The sequence below is a fragment of the Podarcis muralis genome, chromosome 12, assembly GCF_964188315.1.
Source record: "Podarcis muralis chromosome 12, rPodMur119.hap1.1, whole genome shotgun sequence".
Lineage (NCBI taxonomy): Eukaryota > Metazoa > Chordata > Lepidosauria > Squamata > Lacertidae > Podarcis > Podarcis muralis.
In genome coordinates, this window is record NC_135666.1 from 25,122,140 (window position 1) to 25,149,659 (window position 27,520).

General features: G+C 41.7%; 1 protein-coding gene across 1 annotated transcript in view; it reads right to left on the minus strand.

Moving 5' to 3' along the window:
* LOC114607780 (macrophage mannose receptor 1-like) overlaps positions 1-27,277 on the minus strand; it is a 55,707-nt gene extending 28,430 nt beyond the window's left edge. Inside the window, exons 1-17 of the mRNA XM_077936891.1 lie at positions 27,122-27,277; positions 24,587-24,988; positions 23,997-24,170; positions 21,801-21,959; positions 21,222-21,335; positions 20,778-20,921; positions 19,579-19,761; positions 18,647-18,804; positions 17,422-17,535; positions 15,674-15,789; positions 14,439-14,587; positions 12,410-12,609; positions 10,661-10,770; positions 9,425-9,500; positions 5,814-5,949; positions 2,988-3,023; positions 931-1,100 (exon numbers count right to left, since the gene is read on the minus strand). Coding sequence (XP_077793017.1) covers positions 931-1,100; positions 2,988-3,023; positions 5,814-5,949; positions 9,425-9,500; positions 10,661-10,770; positions 12,410-12,609; positions 14,439-14,587; positions 15,674-15,789; positions 17,422-17,535; positions 18,647-18,804; positions 19,579-19,761; positions 20,778-20,921; positions 21,222-21,335; positions 21,801-21,959; positions 23,997-24,170; positions 24,587-24,988; positions 27,122-27,182 — 2,502 coding nt within the window. The 5' untranslated portion in view covers positions 27,183-27,277. The remainder of the gene's footprint in view (positions 1-930; positions 1,101-2,987; positions 3,024-5,813; positions 5,950-9,424; positions 9,501-10,660; positions 10,771-12,409; positions 12,610-14,438; positions 14,588-15,673; positions 15,790-17,421; positions 17,536-18,646; positions 18,805-19,578; positions 19,762-20,777; positions 20,922-21,221; positions 21,336-21,800; positions 21,960-23,996; positions 24,171-24,586; positions 24,989-27,121) is intronic.
* Between the last annotated feature and the right edge of the window lie 243 nt (positions 27,278-27,520).

The following is a 27,520-nucleotide window of genomic DNA, read 5'->3' on the forward strand; positions in this document are numbered from 1 at the left end:
TCTTAATTTCCTTATTAACAGATAGCCCTAAGTGTCAGCACCAGCAATGCCTTGAGAGTCTAATACTCGCAGGCCTGGCTATTTGCATGCTTGCTATCCGAAAATTCACTTATCTGCACTTAAATAATTATGCCCAGACCTTGCTATACTCTGGGGCAGAAATCAGAGAGGGGTGAGGGGAAGCGAGATCATACAATTCAGAGAGCAGGAGAGGTTGGACAAATAAGTTTTTTTACTTTGTCTCTCTTTTGGTGATTGGAGAGGGGGTGGGGAAGAGATCAAACAAATCCTACATTTGCAATGTTCCCATAGGAATGGATGGAATTCGTGGGCTCATTGTGCAAACTCTCGCCTACCAAAGGATTTCCACAGAACACATTGCGTTCAGTAAGTAGGAACTCCATGTGTTACACCACACAATCCCACCAGTCCATTCAGGAATCACATTCCTACATCCATGCCTGCGTAGAACCCTGATTACATGGAAAGTGTTTTCAGCACAATGCTTTGGATATGTGATGATTATTGGGGGGGAGTGAAACACACACACACACACACACACACACACACACAGAGAGAGAGAGAGAGAGAGAGAGAGAGAGAGAGAGAGAGAGAGAGAGAGAGAGAGAGAGAGTATATATTTGCAAGCCTCATTTCCTTGGCTTATGCTATGATAGTAGTATATGACCACAAAGGTTGCAATATTTTACACACTTACTTGGAAATGAGACCCATTAAAGACAATGAGACTTACTTTTCAGTAGACATGCATGGAATTGCACTGCTAAACTCTCCAAGCTTTTGGTGCCACCATCCAGAGGAAAATGATTAGCAGACATAAAAATGGCCTTGATCAAATAATTTATGTGCCCTTTTTTTTAAAACCAAGCTATACTTGATTGGAAAGCATATGCCCCATATTTTTCTTACATATCTCCACACAAATTGCCATTCACTGCGACTTTCAATGACAGTAAGATCTCCTCCATGTTTCTTGCAGAATTCCCGTCCTCTTTCGAGAGATGTCTGTTCATTACTGAAATAGTACTCATTGCCCTTGTACTCAATCCAGCCATCTTCAATTCTTCTGAACAAATATTCTACAAAAAGAAGCAATTTTACTATTTTAATAATGAATATTAAATTTAATATTAAATATCAAAATATTTCTTAGCCATCCTTTATGGTATACAAGAGTGTGAATAACGTTAATTCACACAACCAGCGGTGCAGCTAAGCAACTTCAATGATCTCGCCCACTTTAGACTGTCAGATATATGATTTCAATTTTGAAGCACACAATGAACAACTTCTCCCTCTCCATTCCCCTGTCACACCATGGTACATTTAAAACTATTACAGTTTGATTACCCTGATAATTTATTTTCAAATTAAATTATAAAACAAGCACCTAGGACTGTGGAAATATATCTTCCATGGAAAAAAAAAGCTGGTCGGTTCAGTAATGACAACCATGGAATTATTTGCTGAAAGGCAAGTATGCAAAACTGAAGAAAAGACACTGCATATGTTTTTAAAGGTACTATCTTATGACTTCACATTTTCTAGCAGGGCCTGGGACCTCTTGCATACAAAGCAGTTGTACCACTGAGCTTCCCCAGTTGTATGCAATCCATTTTGGAGGAATGAGCAAGCCCAGGCCAGAAAGCAGCTACCATTGGCTCCTGGTAGGTGTTAGTTTCTGTTTCCTCACTGAGCAGCTGCTTGCAGTCACAGGACTGTTTACATTCCACAGAGTCCAGATACTGTTGGATTCTCACGGGAAAGGGAGACGGGATGTGACGTTACTGGTTTCCTGTTTCCTTTGTTCTGTTGTTTCCTTTGTTCAGTTGCTCTCTGCTTCTCATAGAGAGAACATGTATATTTCTTTGCTCTCTGCATAGCTTAGTAATAAAGCATAGCAATGTAGCCCATATTATCTCATCCTTCCGCTGTGGCGTTGTTTTAATGCTCTGCTGGGTGGGCTCAAAAGAAGATGAGGCTTATCAGCTCGGACGACCGGAGCTGAAATCCAAATAGTAGGACCCTCAGTGGCCGAAGAGAACCTCTGGGGAAGCCCCTTCCCCATTTTTTTTACTTAAGACCTGTTTGTTCTGAGGGAAGGCAGAAACTGGGATGCCCAAGCCAGGAAGCACACACATCTTTGGCTTGTGACAGAACCATCAGTAGCCTGAAAGAGCTGTTCCCAAGTGAATTTTTATTGTTTTCCTTACATATTCTTTTCCAACAAATTGTAATAGCACCATACATTCCCTTTGACTCTGCCGAGTCACGACGCCCCTCCCTCCCCACAACTGGTATATTTATCCTCTTTCCATCACACACATCATTCTCAAATTAGTACTATTATACATTGGAGGTATTATATCAATCCTGCTAGTGTCTTGACCTCTTTACAATTCTTCTTTAAATATTCAATAAATTTACTCCAGTTATTTTGGTATCTTTGATCTCCCTGGTCCGGGATCCTCCCTGTCAGTTTGGCAAGTTCTGCATATTCTGTCAACTTCGCCTGCCACTCCTGTATAGTTGGTATATCTTGTACTTTCCATCTTTGGGCCAGAAGGGTCCTCGCGGCAGCTGTAGCATACATGAACAAATTTTGATCTTCTATTTTAATTGCTGTTCCTATTAAGCCTAATAGACATGCTTCCGGTCTTTTGGGGAAAGTATATCTAAATATTTTTTTGAGTTCATTATAAATTGCTTCCCAATTTTTTTTTTACCTTATCACAGGTCCACCACATATGGAAATAGTCCCCATCTGCCTTTTTACATTTCCAACACTTTCTTTCTTTTTTCCTATACATTTTAGCTAATTTTACTGGCGTCAAATGCCATCTATACATCATTTTTAGCAAGTTTTCCGCCCGAAAGAGCTGTTAAGGCAGCTCCACCTCCACTTTTATAGTGCTGCTTAAGAGAGACACACGTGACCTAAGCAAAGGTGGAATCACTCAACATACCAATATCACTGCGTGGTTCCGGTTTTAACTGTGCACCTGAAAACCAAACACATATTGCTGTTACATTACATTGCATACCAGATCGAAGGGCAGTACAGAAAATAAATAAGTACTTTCTAAATATTTCTCAAAAGTGATAATGTGTATATATGACTGTACATATGATACCATGAACCCAATACTATTTTTCTAGAAAAGGAGGTGCTGGAACTCACCATGAAAATCTCCCTTCTTCTCTTATATAATGACAATGGCACCTACCTGAGAGGTGCTGGAACTGAGTTCTAGTGAGTCCCGGCTGAAAAAAACCCCTGCATACAGAGGCGTAGCAAGGTCAGGTGGCACCCGGTGGTGGAATTTTTTTTTGTCACCCCCTCCCCAAGTTGGGAGACGAGTCGAGGGAAGGGGGGAGCTGCGCTGACAAGCTGCCGGGGCTGTCGCTCGCTGTAGGCTTGGGAGTCACGGGCGGGGGCGTGTGCCGGATGTCACCCCCCTTCAAGGATGACACCCGTCCTCTCCCCTGCCTGCCTGCCTGCCTCCTCCAGCCAGGATCATGGGCGCAACCCCCCATGTGACTCCCAAGCCTACAGCGAGCCGGGGGAAGGGGGGAATTGCGACGCTTTGCAGACGCTTTGCTGTTGCTTTCGCCTGCTTTGCTGCCGCTTTACCGCTCACTGTAGGCTTGGGAGTTGGGGCAGGGGGGCGCTGAAAGTCACCCCCCTCAGGATGACACCCAGGGCGGCACGCACCCCCACACCCCCTTCCTACGCCCCTGCCTGCATGTACTTACCTGAAGAGTAGATTTTCTTGTCCAGTATAGCATCACTGGGTTGGGCTTACTTGTACCTCTAGTGGACAAAGGCAGGAGTAGCCTTTTACAGGAAACAGGCTGGCCCCTCTTCATTTAGTTTGCTCCTGGCTCTTCAGTTTTACGTATTCACCAAGCATGAACAGTCCAGAACTGGAGGCCATAATAGTATTAACCTATTTCCTATGAGAAACCATTAACTGAAAGCCAACAGAGGTGCAAACAGAGATGGGAAAAGGTGTTGTAGGTCATGCAAGGGTGTGGCCCCAGTGATCCTTTACACTGGACAAGTAAATCTACCTTTCAGGTAGGTACAATGCTGTTATTTTGCTTGCTGGTGTAGCATCCCTGGGTTGGGCCTACTATTCTATAATTCTGTGAACTAGGGTGATTCTGTGAACTAGGGCAACAAGTGATTCGTGTAGGACAGCCTGCTGTAAGACCTTCGGGCGGAATGCTGCTCCAGAGCATGCAAAGGCTCCATCTTATAGTGCCTGGGGAATGTGCTTGGGGATGTCCAGGTTGCTGCTCTGCATATTTCTAGCAAGGATGCATTCATCGAAAAAGCAGCTGAACAGTAGAAAGAGTGAAATCACAGAAGAAGACTGCTAAGCCAAGATGAAGGAATAAGAGGATTCAAAAGAGAATATGACTGCATCATCGAGGCAGGCGCAAAAAAAACTATTTCCCATAGAAGCTACTTCTGCCTTTCCCCCCTAAAGGCGCAAGTAAAGTCAACGCCCAGATGCTACAATGGCAAGCGAAATCATCTGTGGTTAAGATAAAACCAGGATGAACAGACTTAAACCATGGAACAACGAATTCAATCAGATCATCCTCCAGCAATCCCTCATGAAAAAGGCACACAGGAAGTCCCTAATTTCCTGCCCCTTTATGTTTATCAAGTATTTCAGCTTTCTCATTCTGCTAAAACTTTTACAGTTATACCTTGTGTTGCATTCTGCTCTTGTTACGGAATTTCAGCTTACGAACGCGGCAAACCCGGAAGTGTTTGCTTCCGGGTTTGCCACCCACCCGCCCATGCGCAGAAGTGCTCGCTCACGCCACGCTCATGCGCAGAAGAGGTGCTCTAGTTGTGGACTTTTCAGGGTGCAAACTGCACCACGAAACAGATTAAGTCCACAACTAGAGGTACCACTGTATCTTCCTTTCATGAGCAGTGCCTGCTGTTGCTGCTGAAGTTCTTGTATCTGTGAGAGGGCCCAGTCTAATGTTACCATCTTTAAGCTTGAGTCTCCATAGGAACTATTAGATCTTTCCACCATTCTTATTTGTAGTTTCAGTTGCTGTACTACAAATGTATCTCAGATGTTGCTTTCTCCTTTCCTAGGAGTGTTTGGGACATCTTGTGTTGAAGGTGCTATGTTAGATGCAGCCTGATTTTCTTGACAGCTTGAAGGGGAAACATGGTCTTTGGGCTGAAAATAGGGCGGTCAGATCTCTCATTTTCACCTGTATATGAATTCTCCCTTTCCTAGCTCATGGAGGCAGGATTAGTGTTGCAGAACCTCAAAAGTAGGAGGCGATTCAGGTGCCTTTACAGAACTCTCTCTCTAGTTGGCCATTTCCTCAGGTGCTGTGGCCACACCCCAATATTTTTACATTTCTGAGGCACAAATAATAATATAATGTGAAGCAGCCTTCAGTGGCTTCCTGTATTAAGTCCAATGGCCCATCTAGTACAGCTTCCTGTTCTCACAGTGGCCACCTAGACGCCTGTAGGAAACCAGCAAGCTGAATCGGAGCACAAGAATGCTCTCTCCCTCTGTAGCAATTGGTATTCAGAAATATTGCTGCCATCACTACCTCTAGTGGGACAAGTTCCATGGTTTAACTATGCATTGTGTCAATGAGTACTTCTGAATTCACAATGGCCTCCATGCACTAGATTCCTGCTTCTCATTGAAATGGAACATACTATACCTCAGTGTGTACCATAATAAAAAGGCCCTTTCACTTTGCTTAATGAACTAGTTGTAAATCAAAAGTAATCTTACCTCTCTTTATTTGGCAAATCCAGCACAACATATTCTCACACGAGGAAAATCCCAGCCCCATAAAACCTGCATACGCTGCTACACATCTTTCGTCTCTGACATGATGTGAAGAATACCTATACGGTTCATAGTCTACCTGCAGTAGGAATAAATATTCTTTTTCTTTATAAAAATCTTCAGAAATCTACAGAAAAGGATACAGACTTACAGTAGCATTCTTTATACACCTGTGCTCATGTATGTATGTATGTATGTATGTATGTATGTATAGAGAGAAAGATGAGCTGTCATTTCCCTGTTAATACAATCTGGGTGCGAAAGGCTATTATAAAGAAACAGTTCCTGTCATTGCAAGTTTTCCCAACGACTGAACATGTTTTACCTCCGCCTACCAATTCACCACACTCCCACTGTGGGCCAGAGCAGGGCAGACATATCAGCTGATTCGCCCACAGTATCATACTGAAACTGTCATTCATTCATTCATTAATTTAATTTAATCCTTTTACATTGTTTTGTATGTTTTGCGTGTTGAGGTCCCCAAGACACCCCTACCCCAATAACTCACATAACACACAGAATTTTTGTTTAAGGTTTTTTGGCATAATTTTGGCCACAACTTTATTAACATACATGGATGTGAGTGGTTGCTTAGGCATTGGTTAGGACTATCTGTCCCCCCGCCTTGGGGACAGAACTGACTTCTGGATTCCAGCGAAAGTCAGTGAGGGGAAACAATATTGGGGAGAACTGGAGCTGTGACACAGGCCCTCAGCTTCTCCCCACATGCTCCCAGGGGCTTACGCGGCCCAAACCCAATTCCAGGGGTTTGGACAAAAGGATGGCAAGCCCCTGAATTCCTTTAACGGAATTCCCTTGCAGCAGCAGCATTGGAGGGGCAGGCCCAGCCATTCCTTACTCCTCCTTCAACCAATTTTAACCAATGCCTAACCGCAACCTCAAAGTTGTGACGATTTGCTACGCAGTAGGCAAAAACAAAATGGCACCAGCCAATCAGCCAAATGGACAAAATTTCTACCAGGCCCCTGCCCCAACAGCAGGCGACCCCATGACAGGCATAGCAAGGTCAACGCATAAGACCCAAATCAAGGGAGGGAGGGCGGGTGATCCGGTGCACACAGCAAAAGAGAAAGCAGATTGCTGTGTGCACTGCTTAAAAAACCTCTGTTCCCACCCCCAAATTGGCAACATCAAAATTACCCCAGCAACTCAGGCTACCAATCCCTGCTAGGGCCAAGCATCCCAAACATGCCTAGCAACAAGGGGTGTCTTGTCTGGCCCCCACCGCAACACATGCTCTCTTTTAATGAGAACATGCATTGTGGTTTTTTATGTATTGTGATTTGCTGCTCTTTTTATCGATTATGGAGGAGGAGGAGGAGGAGTTTGGATTTGATATCCCGCCTTTCACTCCCCTTCAGGAGTCTCAAAGTGGCTAACATTCTCCTTTCCCTTCTTCCCCCACAACAAACACTCTGTGAGGTGAGTGGGGCTGAGAGACTTCACAGAAGTGTGACTGGCCCAAAGTCACCCAGCAGCTGCAATTCTTTATTGTAATTGATAAGTGTAAACTGTTTAAATATTACTTGCTGATGTTAAATTTTAGTGTTTCATTCATTCATAGACTTTATTGCACTAGCCAAAGGCCATGGCATCATTCACAAGAAGAACATAAAAAAATCAACAATAACCATAAAACATCAGGCATAACAAATATGATAAATCGCAATCACGTCTCCTAAAAAGTGTTTGCTGCATGTAATAGACTAGCTGGGGATTCTCAGGTAGAATGTGCCAACTTAAATGTCCAAATCACCTTTGCAATTGACTGCAATTTTGTCTAGTTCTTTCCTCCTAATCTTCTTAGCTGCCAGTGTGTATAGTTTATAAGTTACAAAATCATCAGCATCACTCAGCAGCCATTTCACCCTTTCCACCCTGTTCGAGTGTGTTCCATTCGTAAGCAGGGGTTTTATAAACCAGTCTCTTGGGTCTGTATATAGCGGGCATTGGAGTAAATAATGGTACAGGTCCTGTACATAAGGTTGCCCACACAGATAAAGTCTCTCGTTGCACTGTACTTTGCCGTACCGTCCATCCAACACCGCCAAGGGCATTGATTGAAATCATAATTCTGTAGAAGCGATTCTTAGTATGGCAAGTGGGAGCTTTGTCAGATAACTAGCTTGAGTGTGCTCCATTTTGATAAGTGGGAACCATGGTGAACTTTGGGTAGAGGCAATCATGGTTAAATCCCTTTCTGCATCGGACCTATAGAGGCGATCTCTTAAGTGCCTCTTGTCCAACTTCATGACCGCCTGAAGATCTTGGGACAAGAGGGGTTGGATGCCAGCCTTCCAGCATTTGGTCTGTTCCCATTCTGTGAGAGACATAGCGGGGGAATCTCTTCTCCGGGAGGGATTGAAGTCTTTTTACATAGTTTAGACACAGATAGTCAATTCTTGCCTGTATTGTTATCGCGTCCATTTCAACATGAAGGAGAACAGCTGGAGTCCAATTTTAGTGCTTGCTATTGGATTCTAATGGATTATTGCATATTGCTTTATTTGATATACATTGTTTATTTTAAAGTTCTTGTGAATTTTTATACAGGATCTGATTGTTACTATTAATGTTTGATGTTTTATTATTATTTGTGTGTGTGTTGTAAGCTGTCAAGAGTGGCTGGGGCAACCCAGCCAGATGGGCAGGGTATAAATATTATAATAATAGTAAAATTTATTACATTTTTGTATGGCCCTTCATCCGAGGATCACAGGGTGGTTTACAATATAAAAACACAAAAATACACAACATAGTAACAAACAAAATTCATAACCAGTTTTGAAAGCCATAGATTGTTTAATTAGCCAAAGGCATGGGAGAAGAAATATATTTTTGCCTGGCGCCTCAAGATATGTAATGAAGGTGCCAAACAAACCTCCCTGGGGAGAGCATTCCACAAGCAGGGTGCCACTGCAGAAAAGGCCCTTTGTCATGTTGCCACCCTCCAAACCTCTCATGGAGGAGGCGCATGAAGAAGAGCCTCAGATGATGAAAAATATTTTAACTGTAATGGCCACTTTACCAAATCATGGCTTTGCTTTGGATAGTACAGGACCAGCAGGACCAGGGAAGGAGGGCAGCAGCCACAATCTTTGTTTTCCCATTTGCACTAAACCATAGTTCATTTTTGAATTACATGTAGGTGTTTGTGCTCCTATTGGTGCATTGTTTAATGCTCTGTTTGTTACATAATAATAATAATAATAATAATAATAATAATAATAATAATAATAATACATAAGAGCACTATTTTAAAAACAAAAGAAAAACAAATCTAATCCAACTGGATAAGCAGCAATTTCATCAACTCTGCAGGAACTGCCATAGGTGCTGGGGCCAAAAATTAGATTGCATACAAACCTATGCTTAAAGGCTCGGATGCTGGAAATTTACCGGTAAGTGACTAAACATTTAAAACAATGCTATGGGATCTGACCAGAAAGCAAAAGAGCTTCAAGATTCATATTCAAAATGGTTTTGTAAAAATGATATTAATTTTCCTGTCAATACATTAGCATACTTACAGGAAATCCATCACTCCAAGTAAATCCTTTATCAGGCTCCAACTTAATTAAACCAACCCAACAGTGACGTCGAAACCTAAAATATATATAAGATAATTTTAGAGTGCAGAAAATTTTAGAGTGCTCTAGTTATTTCCCGCTTGGACTACTGCAATGCACTCTACGTGGGGCTACCTTTGAAGGTGACCCAGAAACCGCAATTAATCCAGAATGCGGCAGCCAGACTGTTGACTGGGAGTGGCTGCCGGGACCACATAACTCCGGTCCTGAGAGATCTGCATTGGCTCCCAGTACGTTTCTGAGCACAATTCGAAGTGTTGGTGCTGACCTTTAAAGCCCTAAATGGCCTCAGTCCTGTATACCTGAAGGTGCATCTTCACCCCCATGATTCAGCCCGGACACTGAGGTCCAGCGCCGAGGGCCTTCTGGCGGTTCCCTCGCTGCAAGAAGTCAAGTTACAGGGAACCAGGCAGAGGGCCTTCTCGGTAGTGGCGCCCACCCTCTGGAACACCCTCCCTTCAGATGTGAAGGAAATAAGCAGCTATCCTATCTTTAAAAGACATCTGAAGGCAGCCCTATTTAGGGAAGTTTTTAATATTTAATGCTGTACTGTTTTTAACATTTGATTGGGAGCCACCCAGAGTGGCTGGGGAAACTCAGCCAGATGGGCAGGGTATAAATAATAAATTAAATTATTATTATTATTTATTCTAAATCTTTCCAGGTGACTACATTATAAACCCTGACCCCTACCTCCTTTTTGGTTGGTTGATGGGCACATTTGAACCTTAAAAATATATATATATATACCATCCTATTATCAGCACTATACCGAAATGTCTGACATGGGGGCATGGATAGTCACAATGGACAAACAAGTTCCCAAAGACACTGAGTTAAAAAGCAGAAGTTGGGTCTGAGCCCAAAACACCTCAGTACATATTTCAGTCTACCTAGTGCACATATTTCACAGAAGTCAACTGGTGATTCTCAGAGATGCGTAGCATGAGGTAGATTCTTTCCCCTCTTTTTGATAAAGGGCCACCTGTTTTTTTCAGTACAGTTAGTGTATGTAACAGAGAGGAAGGACATTTTAGTGTGTGAATTTCAAATGAGACGGGTGTTTGGGAGATTCACATGGAAATGCAAGCCGAATACAATGTCTTCCCCATCCATAACCAGAACAGTTTTTGATTCTGAGACAATGTGAAGAAATAAACATTTCATGAAACTCACTGATGGTACAAACCCGACCTTTCTTCGCTGTTAGCAGAAGCTAGGTCTCCTCCAATTGCTCTACAAAAATCTTGTGCTTCAAACCAAGTTAGCATGTTACTTGTATAGGCCTAAATGGATATAAATACAATTGCATATTGGTAAGAATCTTGCAAATTCCATTCACAGTGAGATCTGCGTGGTTTGCACGAACCCCTCTTTGACATGTAACAATGGTAGCTAAGGGCCAAAGCAGACATGGCATAAAAGCATGTGATTAATCTGCACAATTTTTTAAAAAATAAATAAATAGATTTGGGTGGGAAACTCCCACCGATGCTCATTAGAACTTTCCTCCTATGTTTTGTCCTTTCCACCAGCTGTCTCTTCTACCTGCCTTTGCACAAGGAAGTCCAGGACTGGGAGTACCTGAAACAGCTGGTCAGATTAGGAAGCACAAATCTTATCTTTCCATCTGCAAGTCCTATTTTAACTGCACAAGCACAGTCTTTTTCTCTTCTGTAGAACCAGCAACTCACTGGTTACAAAGTTCCCTGTAGAGGAGGAAGCTTTTTAATGTGTAAAGATCAACATATCTAAAATGTTGAAAGCTGCCCAGAGTTGCACCGCCTAGTCAGATGGGTGGGCTACAAACAATAAAACAATGACAACAACGAATGTTACTTCTTCTGCTTGAGCACCATTTCTGATAGTCTCAAGCAAATCTCACAAGATTTGGACCCTAGATACAATATAAATATCTTCAAGCATAATTAAGCCTCATTTCCACCCTCTTGGTGATAGAGTTGCAGGTAGACTGGACTCCCTGGATCTTCAGACTCTAGTAAAGGCACCTACTGTGTTACTATCAATGTGGGGGTATATTTCAGGGGGGCAGTTTGGTATCTGGTCTTACTGAACAACTTTGATCAATGTTGACAAAATGGGAGTTCAGGAAATGTCCCCTCCCATCCCTACCTGGAGATAGGGGTGGACTCTGGACTTTCAAATTTCAGTGGCACCCTCTGCAAGGACACAATTCAGTGCCCCCCCGACTCTTGCTTTCTGTTCTGCACATGCACTAAAAAAAGAGAAAAGCTAAAGGACCCTTGGATGGTAATGTCCAGTCAAAGGCGACTATGGGGATGCGGTGCTCATCTCACTTTCAAGCTGAGGGAGCAGGCATTTGTCCACAGACAGCTTTCCGGGTCATGTGGCCAGCATGACTAAACCGCCTCTGGTGCAATGAAACACTGTGATGGAAACCAGAGCCCGCAGAAACACCATTTACCTTCCTTCTGTAGTGGTACCTATTTATCTACTTGCACTGGCGTGCTTTCAAACTGCTAGGTTGGCAGGAGCTGGGACACAGCAAAGGGAGCTCACTCTGTCATGGGGATTTGAACCACCGACCTTCTGATCGGCAAGCCCAAGAGACTCAGTGGTTTAGAGCACAGCGCCACCTGTGTGTACTACATCATAATTGAAACACCCTGCAGTGGCACCCCTACTTTGGCTTGGTGCCCTGTGTGGAGGAACATTTAAAAGGCAATTGCATATTGACACTTCAAATAAACCACAGTACAAAACACTGAACTAAAACCCACTTTAAAAAGAATAACAACAAAATCCTGCACCAAGCAGTTAAATTGAAAACTAAAAATCACATCCTCAAAAATCTCAAAAGGTTCACTTAGACAAAAGTAATTTCTCTCTTTGCTTTGATATTGAAACAAACAAGAACTTGGATTCAAGAAGCAGTATACCCACTTTAAAGCATACACTTCTGTAAGGGCTTTGAAGCCATCCTTCTGGGCAGGGGGGTGGGGGAATTGTTGATGGGGCAGGAGTTGTTGTCATAGTTTCTGCCCATTGTTTGCAGATGAAGGCTGCCTTCTCCTTGCAGTTCACAACATCCCACAGTCCAGCTGCAGTGCCAGTTCTCATGGCTACACAGCCAGATTGTTGCCCTTTTGGAGACACAAGACAAGAGCCACGTCAATTGAGCTTTTCTTCATAGGCATTCAAAACAACTAGAGAAAGGTTTTGTAAAATATGATTCTGTTGGATAGTCCACCTCATATAACCTGCTTAAGACTAAATAATGGATGAGGGGGTTAAGACCAAAGAGTAAGCTGTCCTGCCAGGCTTAGCTCACCTTGGAGGGACTAGGTCAGGGATAGTCAACTGTTAAGGTGTGGGTGAACATATCAGACGACACAGCGATTCTTCAAACAGCTCTTGTTTATTCACAGGCCCAGAACAGAACTGAACTGAAGGGTTCAGCCAGCCTGCTTATATAGAGCTCCACTACAATGCAACGGACTTGCCGATCATCAGGTCGGCGGTTCGAATCCCCGCGGCGGGGTGCGCTCCCGTTACCCGGTCCCAGCGCCTGCCAACCTAGCAGTTCGAAAGCACCCCCAAGTGCAAGTAGATAAATAGGGACCGCTTTCTAGCGGGAAGGTAAACGGCGTTTCCGTGTGCTGCGCTGGCTCGCCAGATGCAGCTTGTCACGCTGGCCATGTGACCCGGAAGTGTCTCCGGACAGCGCTGGCCCCCGGCCTCTTAAGTGAGATGGGCGCACAACCCTAGAGTCGGACACGACTGGCCCGTACGGGCAGGGGTACCTTTACCTTTTACAATGCAACAGGAACAACTTTCTATAACTATCCAATCACTGAACGTCACTTTCAGTTCCTTATTTGCATATGTAGACCTGAGTGAAAACTATCTACAGTATCCCCCTGCTGGCCCAGGGTGAGAACTTCAGTACCTAACATCAACCTGGTCCCTAACACCCACTAGTGGGCATTTCAGGATTCCAGGTGGGTGGTAGAGGGTTCCACGCCCCATGTTACTGCAGCACTGGTGGGCGGTAAGGAAATTTGAAAAATGCATTAGTGGGCGGTAGGTATAAAAAGCTTGACTACCACTGGACTAGGTAATCAAGCATTTGTTTTCCTTCAGTCTATCTGAGAAGCTCAGTGTGTGAGGAGGGCTAAGCTGGTTGCTCCAAGTTCAGACCACATAACTCTAACAAGCCTCTCTTGAGCTCCTGTTCCAATAACATAGGCACTTGCAACACTTTGGAACTAAGCCAAGTTTTGCTGCCTGTGCAAGCTTTTCTGGATGCTGCATGGAAAAGCACATTTCAATGAGTTACGTAGCTGAATCTATACAGTGGTACCTCAGAAGTCGAAAGGTTCTATTGCCTAAAGTTTAGGCTCCTGAACGACGAAAACCCTGAAGTAAGTGTTCCGGGTTTTGAGCGCTCCTCAGAAGCCAAACGTCCAATGTGGCTTCCACTGTCTGCAAGTACCAATCAGAAGCTGCACCTTGGAAGTCGAACAAAGTCAAACGTCCTTACAGAACAGATTACGTTCGACTTCTGAGGTACCACTGTATGTATATTAAATCCTTGCTGTGGTTCTCTCACCAAAGAGTACTTGGACCCAACTTGCATCATGGCATCCAGGAATTTTCCTTCTTATACAGCGGTACCTCATTTTTTGAACCTCTCTGTTGACAAACGTTTCGGTTTTCAAACGCCGTAAACCCAGAAGTAAATGCTTCCGTTTTCGAACACGCCTTGGAAGTCAAGCAGCTTCCGCTGAGTTATTTTTCTCGATTTTCTCTATTAAAATTGGCAGACTGCCCTTTGCGCCTTGGTTTTCGAACGTTTTGGAACTCGAACGGTCTTCCAGAACCCGTTACGTTTGAAAACTGAGGTACGACTGTATATCTATTTTTCCCCTTGCCATCAAAACATTCCTGATAGACTTCAGGCAGTACCTACCAGGCATTCCTGAATTCCAGTCGGTGAACAGAACATTGTCTCTATTGATCCATTTGAATGTCCCTCGTTGCTGTACATCTGAAAGGCCAATCCAGAAATATTTTTCAGAACGAAGCCCAACTAGACTAGTCAGGTAGGCCTGTTCATATCTGTAGGGAAGAAGAAGAGAAGAATAGTAGTTTGGATTTGATACCCCGCTTTATCACTACCCTAAGGAGTCTCAAAGCGGCTAACAATCTCCTTTTCCCTTCCTCCCCCACAACAAATACTCTGTGAGGTGAGTGAGGCTGAGAGACTTCAGAGAAGTGTGACTAGCCCAAGGTCACCCAGCAGCTGAGGAGCGGGGATGCGAACCCGGTTCACCAGATTACGAGTCCACTGCTCTTAACCACTACACCACACTGGAACGATGTGTAATTGATGCATTCAAATAATTATTAATTTCCTACATTTTAAAACAGGCTAGCTCTCATCCAGTCAAAATGCACATTTTGGAATGACAAGAGATAGCTCACAGTGAAAAAATGGAAAATCTTAAGCCCACAGGTCCACTATCACAAAGCAATACATCTGCATGTTGCATTTATCAGCACAATTCAGACTACAACTCTTTCACAAGTACAAAACAAAAACTACAATGGCATCCCGAGAAAGAAACTGTGAAACAGAAGAATCTCAGCCCAGACTGCACATTAGGCCACAAGTGGCCACATACAGCATAGCATTAAGGATCTTAGAAGGAATTCTAGAAAACATTCACTCACTTTAGACAGAAAAAACACAGACTGAGACAATGATTACATGCAAGACCCATGTAGTGCAGATGTTTCAGGAAAGTGAGGCAAGCCACAGATTGCAAATCAGATAGGAAATTCACAAGAAATGAGAGGAGCCGCTCATTCAAGAAAGTAGCTTAGTCGCATGCTGCAGGTCAAATCTTAATATTTGTTATGTGGCCAAAGAATTTAGCATCTTAAAATAAAGGCATTGCACCTTTCATTCACAGAAACAGAAAAAAGTTGTTAGTCCTATTCAGAGTAAAGTAGACCCACTGAAATTAATGAGCATGGATAACATATGTCAATTAATTTCAGAAGGTTTACTCTGAGTAAACCTTAGTTGGAAACAGCCCATAGTCACAGGAAAGTCAATTTTTTTTCTCTTTCATGCCCAACAAGGGGGAGAATAGACTAAAATATGCCCTATGAACAACAAACCCATGAGCTCCCTTTTACCTGTTCTCCACAGAAGCCAATGATCCCTTATTTGTTTCACAGAATGTATTTGCTTCTGAAAACGTTGCAGATGTTTGGCTAATTAAGTAACAATAGGAACCATGCCTTTTCCAGCCCTGTTCATATAGAAGAACCAACAACCACATGTTACTACAGTATTACAAGTTTGGAGACGTGTTTTTGGTAGTAATGTTGCTGAAACTTTACTGAAACAGAAATCCCCATCCAGCGCTAGGTACCATAGAAATTGTACTCTTGAAAGCAGAATGTGTCAGAATTCAGTTATAAAATAAGATTTCCCTGGATTCCTAGATCGAGATTTTGGGGCATAATAGAAACAGAGGTTTAAAAAAAGAAAACATGCAGCAAAGTAATGTGTGGAAATGCAGCCTATTAGACCTTTAAAATATCCCCCTTTAAAATCGTTTGCAAAGCTTCCCTTTCTTTCCCATTTAGCATAGAAAAGACCATACTGTTAGGTTAGTTTATCATTGTTATTGGTGCATTTAACTGATCTTTCTGTTCTTTCGGAATTTTTGGTAAATTATTCTGCCTTAAATAGTCCTGCATTTTTTCTAAATCCTCTTTTCCAGCTTTATATAAGTCTCTATAAAATTTTAAGAATTTTTTTCTAATTTCTTTTGGGTTATCTATTAATTTCTCCTCTACTTTTATCTTATTGATTATATTTTGGTCTTGTTTTTTTCCAATTGCCATGCCAAAAGCTTTCCTGGTTTATTTGCAAATTCAATTTTTCTTTGTTTTATATATTTTATTTTCCATTCTACTACTTAATTAATTAATGTTGAAAATTGGGTTCACAGCATCTTAATATTTTGTTTTATCAATGTATTTCCAGGTTTCTTAGTTAACTCTTTTTCATTTTTAATGAGTTCATCAAGTATCTTTTTCTTCTCCCTTAACTTTCTCTGAAACGTATTGTGTTGTATAAAGAAACCTTTCATTACTGCTTTACTAGTCTCCCACACCATATTTATATCAGTTTCCTTATTCAAATTTAATTCAAAATAACCTTTTATAGTTTTTGGGGCTTTTTGTAGAATAATTTGATTATCTAATAGGCCTTCATTCCCATCTAAATGTTGAATTCCCTTCACTTCTACATTTCCATCTAAATGTTGAATTCCCTTTACTTCTCAAATCCAATAATATTGCATTATGATCTGAGAGAGTCCTTGGCAATATCTCCACGTTCCCCCCTCTTATTGTCAGTTCACTGGAGTCTATTCTTCTGGCAGATTGATTTGGCTCAGAGAAAAAAGTGTGCTGTCTTTCTAATCGATAGTTGAATCTCCAAATGTCTATTAGGTTCAAGCTTTCCATCAACTTAAAAAAAGCCATTGGGAGTTTCCCTTCTTTTGAGTATTCCTTTTCCTTATTGTTCTGCCCATTTCAAGGGAAACCACCCCATTCATATCCCCCATTACTATTATTTTCTGATCCATATAATCAAATAATTTTTCCTCCAAAGATTTGTAAAATTCCAATTTCCTCTCATTTGGGGCATATATCCCCACATTTATTTATTTATTTTGCCTTGCGACTTTAACTGTACAGCTATTACTCTTCCCTCCTCTTCCATGAAGATCTGCTGTGGGTCATATTTGTTTTTTATATACAATACTCTTTTCTTAATTTTGTCCGATGTTAAAAATTCTCTTCCTAATCTTTTATTTATCAACCTTCTTTCATTTGTTAAACTACTGTACAGTTTACTTTAAACTTACTTTCTTGCAATTTGGATCAACATTTTCAGGTTCTTCAGGAAGAAATCCCAACGGTTCTCTTTTACAGATGAAGCCAAATTCCTCTTCACAGAAATAATCTGCCCAATATCCACTCTGGAAATGGAAAAATAAAGAAATAAACATTTCAGTGAAGAAGTATACACTTCCTCATTTTCTTGATGCTTGATGTCTTTTGTGAATATTGCATTATCTTGTCCTTAAAAAGCATTGACTAGTTGTACTATATCTAGCTGTGAGGTGCCTTGAGCCCCTATCAGGGAAAAGGGTAGGATATAATATTAATATTAATATTAATAATAAATTCTGAAAACATTGCATTGGAGCGTAACCACCAATGAGTGGAAGTTTATCCAGCCACATGTTTGGCTTCTGATGTTTCAACAAGCAATTCCCACCTAAGTACTGGCACAATCATATCTGTGAAACGCTTCCTCTTTTAAAAACAAAAATCAAAAGAATAAAGGTGACATTCTCAAGAAGATGGTTCTACATGTAGCAGAAGAGAAACAGCACTGATTGTGACTAACATGAGATGGAATGGAAATTGCTGCCTCCTTGTAACATACAATTAGCTCTCAACAAGAGCAGTTGTTATGGGGAAGGGTGTCATGTGGAGATGCCCTCCTGACACCAGCACTGCCGCTTACTGGGACAGTAGGACAGACTGGGGTTGTGAAGGTGCACCAGGCGCACCACTATACACACAGGTCCTGCTACCAGAACGCTTGTTATCCACAAATTTTGTTAGCAGAAATGAAGAATTAGTACCCAGACCTCGCTATGCCCACCGCAGATTCAGAAATCCAAGCAGCCAAAATCTTCTCCCTCCTTACTTGTTTGTGCATTTGTGGTCGGTGACAACCTTTTTTGGGCAAAAACCATGCAGGGAGGGAGAGAGATCGGACAAATCAGGGAGCAGGAGATAGCAGACAAATCAGTCCCCCCCCCCCCTTTGCATCTCTTTTCCTGGTTGGCTGCAGCCATTTCAGGAAGAAACCATGGAGGGAGGGAGGAGAGTGATTGGACAGATTAAAAATATTTCCATAAGAAATGATGCAAATTGTCAACTTGTTATGTGAATGCTCGCCTAACAAATTCCTGGGAACACATTGTGTTCGGAAAGCAGGACCTGGATGTATTTGATCTTTCACACAAAACTGAATCCAAGGAAATACATCTTTGTTGGTGGTTCCGTGTTTTTTACCTCCCCATTCATAATGACACAGGCACTTTGCTCATCATTTATGTGTGCGGGTTTTCCTTTCTGCCACTTGGTGAGTCTCACTGTAGAACCATCACTCCATTCATAATACTTCGGAATCTTCTGGTCATTCAGTCCTATCCAGAGAAGATCTGTTGACTCTAAAAAACAAATGCATCTTGTTTAGTTGCTCACAGACTTTAATTGCAATAAACCCAGGTGTTTCACAGGGTCCTATTATTATTAAATTTGTATACCACTAGGGATAAAGAAAGCTGATCGCCAAAGAATTGATGCTTTTGAATTATGGTGCTGGAGGAGACTCTTGAGAGTCCCATGGACTGCAAGAAGATCAAACCTATCCATTCTGAAGGAAATCAGTCCTGAGTGCTCACTGGAAGGACAGATCCTGAAGCTGAGGCTCCAATACTTTGGCTACCTCATGAGAAGAGAAGACTCCCTGAAAAAGACCCTGATGTTGGGAAAGATGGAGGGCACAAGGAGAAGGGGACGACAGAGGACGAGATGGTTGGATAGTGTTCTCGAAGCTACCAGCATGAGTTTGACCAAACTACGGGAGGCAGTGGAAGACAGGAGTGCCTGGCGTGCTCTGGTCCATGGGGTCACGAAGAGTCAGACACGACTAAACAACTAAACAACAACAACAACAAGGAATGATGGAAGTTGTAGTCCAGAACCAGAAACAGCTGGAGACCTAGGTTTGGTGAAGTTTGGTGAAGTCTGTAATAGTGTCATATCTCACATTCGGGTCTCATGTTCAATACAGCAGACTGGTGCTTTTTCTCTCCAGGGTGGGAGACTCAGTAACATTCCCTTCTTGCATGTGGTAACAAAAACACAAAACAAAAAACTCTCTCTCTTAATCTCACATATATAGCAGTACCAGAAGAACCAAACTTTCTAGATGTACTTACGGTAGCCAAGCTGAGATATGACAAAGCTGTATTCTTCAATGCTGTGAATACTTATTAAATCTCCATCTTCTTCTCTGCAGGACCATAATGCATTCTTCCATGTCTTAAGGTCTCTTTTAAGGCGGTAACAGTGACCTGCAAATGCAGCCCAGCCATCTGGACATTTAATTGGTTTCAAGCCATCTAAAAAGAGATCAAATTTAAGATAGCATGACTGGAGGATTTTTTTAAGAAGAAAGTGTGTTATGCTATTAGAATGTCATAGTCTCAATTCCTTAATTTATGTATATAAAAAATATCAGAGGCAAATCTGATAATCAATATTAATAAGACAGAGTAGCCAGTTCTTTACCATGAGGATATTATTGTCAGTAGGATTACCAACAATATTGTATTCAGATACATTTATTTCACTTATGGGAATGTGGGATTTGCTGTGTAATGGCAACAACAGATGGGAGTGCTACCTGTTAAGTTTAATAATACAGTTGATAACTTATTCTTAGCTAATGACAATATATCCTCTGGCATCTCAGTCCAATTGTCAGAGACTGGGCAGAGGAGGAATGGTGGAGACCGCCTCCCCAGCCTGACCCTTCTAGAGAAGACGACAGTTCAGAATTACAACAGGGGTTTGAGGGAGGCCGCAGCTCAGAGGCAGATGAGGGGGAAAGTTGGGAAATAATGGGAGAGAAGGAGGAGGCAGAGCCGGAGCAGCAGCTGGCTGATACGTTGTCACTAGAAAGCATTCCAGACCCACCATCTACCAGAACCCAGTGAACCTTAAACGCAGGAGAGCAAAGGGCTCGAAGACAAATGGCCCTAAGCAGCTACCGTAGGGATGGTGGTGCTGTTGACGAATGAGGATGTGGGAGTGAGGGGGTGTCGAGATTTACTTGGGACAACGTCATTATTCCAAGAGGCTGCATTCCCAAGCCTCTCTCTGTGAATATTGAATGAAAAAGAAGATGGTAAGGACTTTTTCTTGTCTTATCCGTTCCTGGCAACCTGCCATGGGGGTTGCTTCCTCTGCTGCCTGACATCAGTAAAGTGTTCTATATTGCATATACTGCTACAAACAGCAAAACCTTCACTGCTAGAGATAAGATTTTAAAAAATGTAATATTGCCATTGGCAAACTCCACAACTTATGACATAATGAAAGATATGTGACCTTCATTCCCAGGTTAGCATCCTACCTGAAGGAATAAAAGAAACATCTAATGAAGAGTTTTCTTTCTTGCAAATGTATCCAAGTTTCTGGTGGCACTTATCATTCTCCCAATTGCCATTATTGGACAGCATTGATCCACATAATTTTTCTGTTTCTGGGGATGGGCTCCCTTTAAGAAAGAGTGAGAGAAACAATCATTATCTGTGCCCTGTGTTAACATAGCAACACTGTATTTATCATTCATTTGGAGGCTCTGCATTTTTAGGAGCTCTGCTAAAAAGTAGCTCGTAATGTTTTAAATATAAATGCACGTTATTTGTTTTCCTGTTTGCAGAAGTATTTATATCTCAAGAGAAAATAGTATTCTTGGAATATCTATACAAGAAACTACAGGGACAAAACACTAAAACACGGGAGAAATAATATATATTACGATTCAGATAGAATATATATATTACGATTCACTCACCTGGAGCCCAGTTTAAATATCTGAAAGGACGATCACCAATCCACTGCCATCCACTCTCGGCATCAAAGCTGATCAGACCAATCCAGTAGGCAGCAGTCATACTATTTATTAATCCTATTCAATGAAAAGAAAATCAGTTGTCTGGTATTATGTTGCTATGGGATCCGTAGTTATGAAGCTGGGTGGGAAGGAAGCAAAATTAAACAACAACAAAAGTCGCTTCTAGGGTGGCAGCTTTTATTCCAGTATAGCTAAATATTAAGCAGAAATTAATATGATGAAACATTTCATCTAGTATACAGATGCTATATTTTATTAGATTTAATAAATTAATTTCTGCCTCTACTGTTGTCAAAGACACAGAGGACCTGCTAGGAGATCTGGTAACCATGAATGCAAAGAATAATCTGCAGTGGGATCATTTGAAACGGATGGCATTCAAATTAATTCTGCTGGGAGTAAGGGTACTTATTATATTATGTTTATGAAATTGCTCCCTATAGTTGAGACAGTATTGATTATGTAGCAAAATATTATTAGAACTGATCACTTCTTTAGGTGTGCTTTATTATGTTCTACCTGTCAGGTACGCTTGTTCATGTAAACTGGTGATGCTCAGTAATTCTGCATTCTGTTGCCGGCAACTTTTTCTTGCTTGGTACCATGTTAGAGCTGAGCGGGAATTGATCTGGTAGAGATTCCCTGTCCAATGGTTTTTGGTCCAGAAGAATTCATCATCTGTAAGCATTGTTAACACTAGCGTCAAATTATAAAATCACAAATGGCAAAGCTAAATCTGCAAGTGAGATAAATCTGATTAATCAAGATACCACTTTTCCAGAGGATACCCAAATCATATAGAGCAGCACCCTGGGCCTCCCTCCATAATAATGTGGCTTCCGAAGCCCCATTTGCAATATTCAAGCATTAGGTGGGGATATCTTCAGGCGCAGCAACTTAACCACATTGATTTCTATTTACGCTTCCTGGAACCCTGTGTGCAAAGAGGACTTCAGGTTTCAGGTTAGTTTACATGAGTTGGCTTTATCCCTGTAGACATTCACACCTAATGCCAGTGTGGGGTAGTGGTTAAGAGCAATAGACTCATAATCTGGGGAACCAGGTTCGCGTCTCTGCTCCTCCACATGCAGCTGCTGGGTGACCTTGGGCTAGTCACACTTCTCTGAAGTCTCTCAGCCCCACTCACCTCACAGAGTGTTTGTTGTGAGGGAGGAAGAGAAAGGAGAATGTTAGCCGCTTTGAGACTCCCTAGGGTAGTGATAAAGCGGGATATCAAATCCAAACTCTTCTAATGCATGGATGTATATACAACTCTACCCCACCCACTGCATGAGTCACCACTGGCCAGATCCCAAAACAGGAAGGACCAGACATAGGTATAATCACTCATCTTTAACACACCATCACACACAGAGACCATTGTTCCACACAGAAACAAAGGCATATATTTAATTTTAGTAGCTCCACTCAGATTGTACCTTCTGGTTCCCTCTCTGCTTTGGTCTTCTTACCTAAGAGAAAGGATCTGCAGCTGCATGGTTCTTACAACATCAAAACTCTTTCAGCTGTTCCCCACTGAACAGCTGAGGGTTGGGAGAAGACCAAGGGACAAATAGAATCTGGCTGCCCCATTTCTGCTCTAGACCTTGATTTTGTCTTGAACTGAACTACATCATCATCTCAATCTCTTTCAAGTTAAGAAGGGCAGACCTAATCCTGTATGGAGCTCTGGCATTCTTGATATTTATTTTACTCTCACTCTTAGGGGAAAAGTCCCCCCCACCCTCATCTTCTGCTTATGTTGCACAATCAGTAAAACAGAGGCAATAATGGCTATTTCCCTTTTTCTGTGTAGGAGGAACATTCCTCTAAGCAGCTCATACATGATGGCAAAGTAAGGGCCTGGCTTATTCTTATATGTTGTACTCCCCGCGATTTTTTTTTTTTTAAATTAAGACTGTATATTATAAATAAACAAACTTGGTTTTACCTTTTACTGGACAATTTCCGCTTAAAGAGTCTTTAGTCACCTCTCTCCAACTGGCTTCCATCTTTTAAAAATTAAAGCTAAGAGTCTAGGGCCCCAGCTGACTCCCCAAAATCTGACCTCTTCTCTGTTGGCAGCTGTGCAGTAATCCCATGAAAACAATACAAAGAAGGTCAATGTGCAGGTAAACTACAAGCCCTGCCTTACACCTCTTCAATGTGTCAAATGTCAAGGTGTAAGTGCATCCTGAAAATTGCAGGTATGCAACTGAAAAAAAATGCAAAAGCCTATTTGCAAGGGACAGAAGTCTGGCAAGACATTTCTCCCTCTGCTTTGATCTTCTTGCAGCAGGGGAAAGACCTGCAATTGCACACTTTGGAGAATATCAAAATCCTTTTCCATCTAAGCTGCTCCCCACTGAACAGCTGATTGGCTCAAAGGAGATGAGAGGGCCAGAGGAAAACTGGCTGTACCCTACATACAGCGGTTTGCCACCTCTACTGTGGACCTTGCTTTTGGCTTGATGTCTGTTCCTTTCAGTTGAAGAAGTGTGAGCCTGATCCTGTAAGGGGATCCTGACATTACTGACAATTCATTTTGTTCTGATTCACAGGAGAAAGATCCCTCTTCCCATTTTCTTCTTAAGTTGCACAACCTGTAGAACAGATGCAATAACGGCTAGTTCCCTTTTCTCTTTGTTAGGAGGGACATTCCTCTAAGCAACAAATGCACAATGGCAAAGGCTCAAACAAACCCTTTTTATTTACCTTTCATTGGACAATATCCGGTTAAAGAGTCTCCATCCACATCTGCAGTTGTTCCGCACCAAAGTCGCCCATGTTCATCATCGTCTCTTATGCACTGAGCATACAATTTATTCCGATACTTGAATGGAAACATACAGGGGGCTCCAAAAGAATTGCCTTCTAAGGTATACAGAGCTAAAAGAAAATTGAATAGATGCAATGATGAAATAATTTGTTATGAGATAAGAACAGAAGTAGATAAGCAGAAGAGATGAAGACAAAGTCCTCAATACAGAATGCCAGATATACTCAGATGCATATGTTGACTTTCTGTGTGGACAGGCTTCCCCGTTGACATTAACTAGGTTTTGAACATTCATTCTGTTGTATGAATGTACATGTGCAACTTCCCTTTATGTCATAACCATGACAGAAACAAACAGGGCTAAACAGCTGCTCTCCCTTTGCTCTGGTCCTGATGAAAACTGGACTCCCATGACTGCTACAAGATGGGTTTTCTTTGGATATGTTTTGAAGTTATGTGGTTAGCACCATGTCTATGTCAGCCTTGACCATCTGATCATCTAGAGAAAGAGGAATTTGAATTTTACCTTCATAGGGCTTAGAGCACAGGCTGTCTTTTGTTCCATAGATCTTCCAGGTACTCTTGCTGGTGGCTACTTTAGAAAGTATAAGACGACTTTTTTGGCCACCTTCGGGATTTAAAAACAAATCCCCCTGTTTGAGTGCAAGGAGGCTGTCATTTCTGCATTCCCATTTCTGAAGTTCACTCGTCTCATTACAGGGGGAGAGGGTGAGTGCAACCAGGTTTGACTTGGAAGGCACTGCCAGGCATAACTTCACTGCCATGTTCAAAATCTGGTCGTCGGAAACCCACTTGAAATGTTGCCCCTCATTATCCTCTTCACAGTTGTCCATGATGATGGAACCAGATTTCTGAGATTGTATACAGAGCTTGAGGTTTTCATTTTGTATCAGAAAGCTGTCACTATCTGCAAAATCAAGAGAGGAAGAATAGGAAACTAGGGAGGAAGTTCCACATACTTTCCAATATGGCAACCACTGGTAGAATGGTAATACTAGGATTCAGAATAAGAGGCAGTAATATTGAAAGAGAAAAGGGAGAAATGCCTTTCATGTTGATACTGTACTTTATTTTCATGATCCAGCACAGTGCCTTTTTTTCCAGTGGTCAATAACCTATTCCATTTATAAGTCACTAATTTTGATTCTTTGTGGCAGATATAGTTTGCAGCTTATTTTATTCTAAATACTATGCTCTTCTTGTTGGCAAGGGACGCGGGTGGCGCTGTGGGTTAAACTACAGAGCCTAGGACTTGCCGATCAGAAGGTTCGAATCCCCGCGACGGGGTGAGCTCCCATTGCTTGGTCCCAGCTCCTGCCAACCTAGCAGTTCGAAAGCACGTCAAAGTGCAAGTAGATAAATAGGTACCGCTCTAGCGGGAAGGTAAACGGTGTTTCTGTGCGCTGCTCTGGTTTGCCAGAAGCAGCTTAGTCATGCTGGCCACATGACCCGGAAGCTGTATGCTGGCTTCCTCAGCCAATAAAGCGAGATGAGCACTGCAACCCCAGAGTCGGCCACGACTGGACCTAATGGTCAGGGGTCCCTTTACCTTTACCTATTGTTGTTGGTATCTATTTTTAAGCAACATTTCATTTTCATGGTGAGGTTTTGTTTTGTTTTTTAAAATCTTTATAAATAAAACTTCTAAAAACCCTCAACCATGCCAACAGAAATATTTTTATGTTATATTTCTTTAATATGTTTGAAGGACAAAGTAGGCATGTGTGAGATCTGAAATTGGCTCCCTTAACATCTTTCTATTTTGTTAAAACCACAGTGCTGGGGCCCACCTGGTGTGCAGATAGGGAAGAGTGAGTTGATCCTTTCCCTCTCTGATGCCAATTCCATCCGAAACCCCAACAATTTAACTATGCAGGAAAAAACATATGACCCTTGTATTGTGCCATATATTTTCATTTACCCACTGGCTAAAAGCAGCTTTGGTGGAGTATTTGGGCTGTGACAAATGTTTCGGGTCATCTGCTTTTAATAAAAGAAAACATATGGTGAACAACTGATATATTATTGCTTTAGTTAATTAAAAGAATTTCTGTACCACCTTTTCGCTAGAAAATAATCTAGAGGGGAATTACAAATAAAAACAACAACAACAGCAACCCTAAAAGCAATATAATACAAAAACATAAAGCATGACTAATCCTTGATTCATTAAAACTGTTATCAACAGTAAGGAGTATGCACTGAGCAATTGGTTATCTAACATATCTATAAAATAAAACTACATAGGTTAATAGACCATCGTCTACATGATTAAAGAACTCCAGCCACTTCAAAAAATGATTCTTCTATTGAAGTATAGCTAACAATATGGTGATTTCCCTTCCTGAGAAAGAGGCTCCAAAGGGCTGTAACCAGTGTTGTCCTTCACACTGAAGGAAAGCTCATTGATCCAGTGGAGCCCTCCATTAGCCGAATGGGGAGGACCCCAACACTCTTGGGGGATCTTTGGCACATGGGGGTGGGAGGGAGATACAAGGGGAGTGAGAAATGGCAAACATTGTCAGTTTCCCTATTTCATTGATGGAAGGTTCCACTAGATCAAATAGCTTTGTGTCAGTGGATACCCTTGATATATAAACCAGATGCTTTTTTATGATGTAAATGCAGGTGTTGGATATATTGCTTGTGTAATATTGTTAGATCAAAAAAATATTTATCTTATATTTACAATTTATTTCTGTATCGTGCAAAAATAAGTAACAGGGAAAAGATTAACTTCTATACAGGGAAAGAAGTAAATTCTTTATTTCAACAATAGAACACAAATAAATAAATTGTATTCAAAACTATGTTAGCCATTGATTTATTGTAATAACTTCCACACCTTTTTTATGGTTATAAACAATAAAAATGTTAAACCAATTAACCTTGAATCTAACATTTCATGTATTTAACTTCCTAGCTGTACAACATTAACTTTCTGAAGATGATTTAAATTTCACCAGATAAAATTATGTGAAAGATGCAGCTCCACTTATTGCTAAGGTAACAATGGTGATGGAAGTGAAAAAGAGCTTACCTGATACCTGAAAAGCCGGCTGGATGAGAAGCAAGAGATTTAGGAGCCAAAGGGAAGACATTGGCCACAACCAAACCTACCACACCACTCCCATGGAAATAAGACAAATCAGAGTTTGCTGCTTTTCAAGAACTTCATAAATGAGTCAGGCAGAATGAAATTTTCACTTCTGTGTTTGACATGAAATTCACTGTAGTAGTACAAACGGATTGCAATGTGTGTGTGCTGACACAGACACACACACTCACAGATTTTTGCTAACCCATCAGCTTTCACAGAAAAGATCTATTTTTCCATATCATCTGTGGGATATTTAGATTCAATTCTCATCACTTAGGCTGGTACTTAGGCTCTCTCTTACACACACACACACACACACACACACACACACACACACAC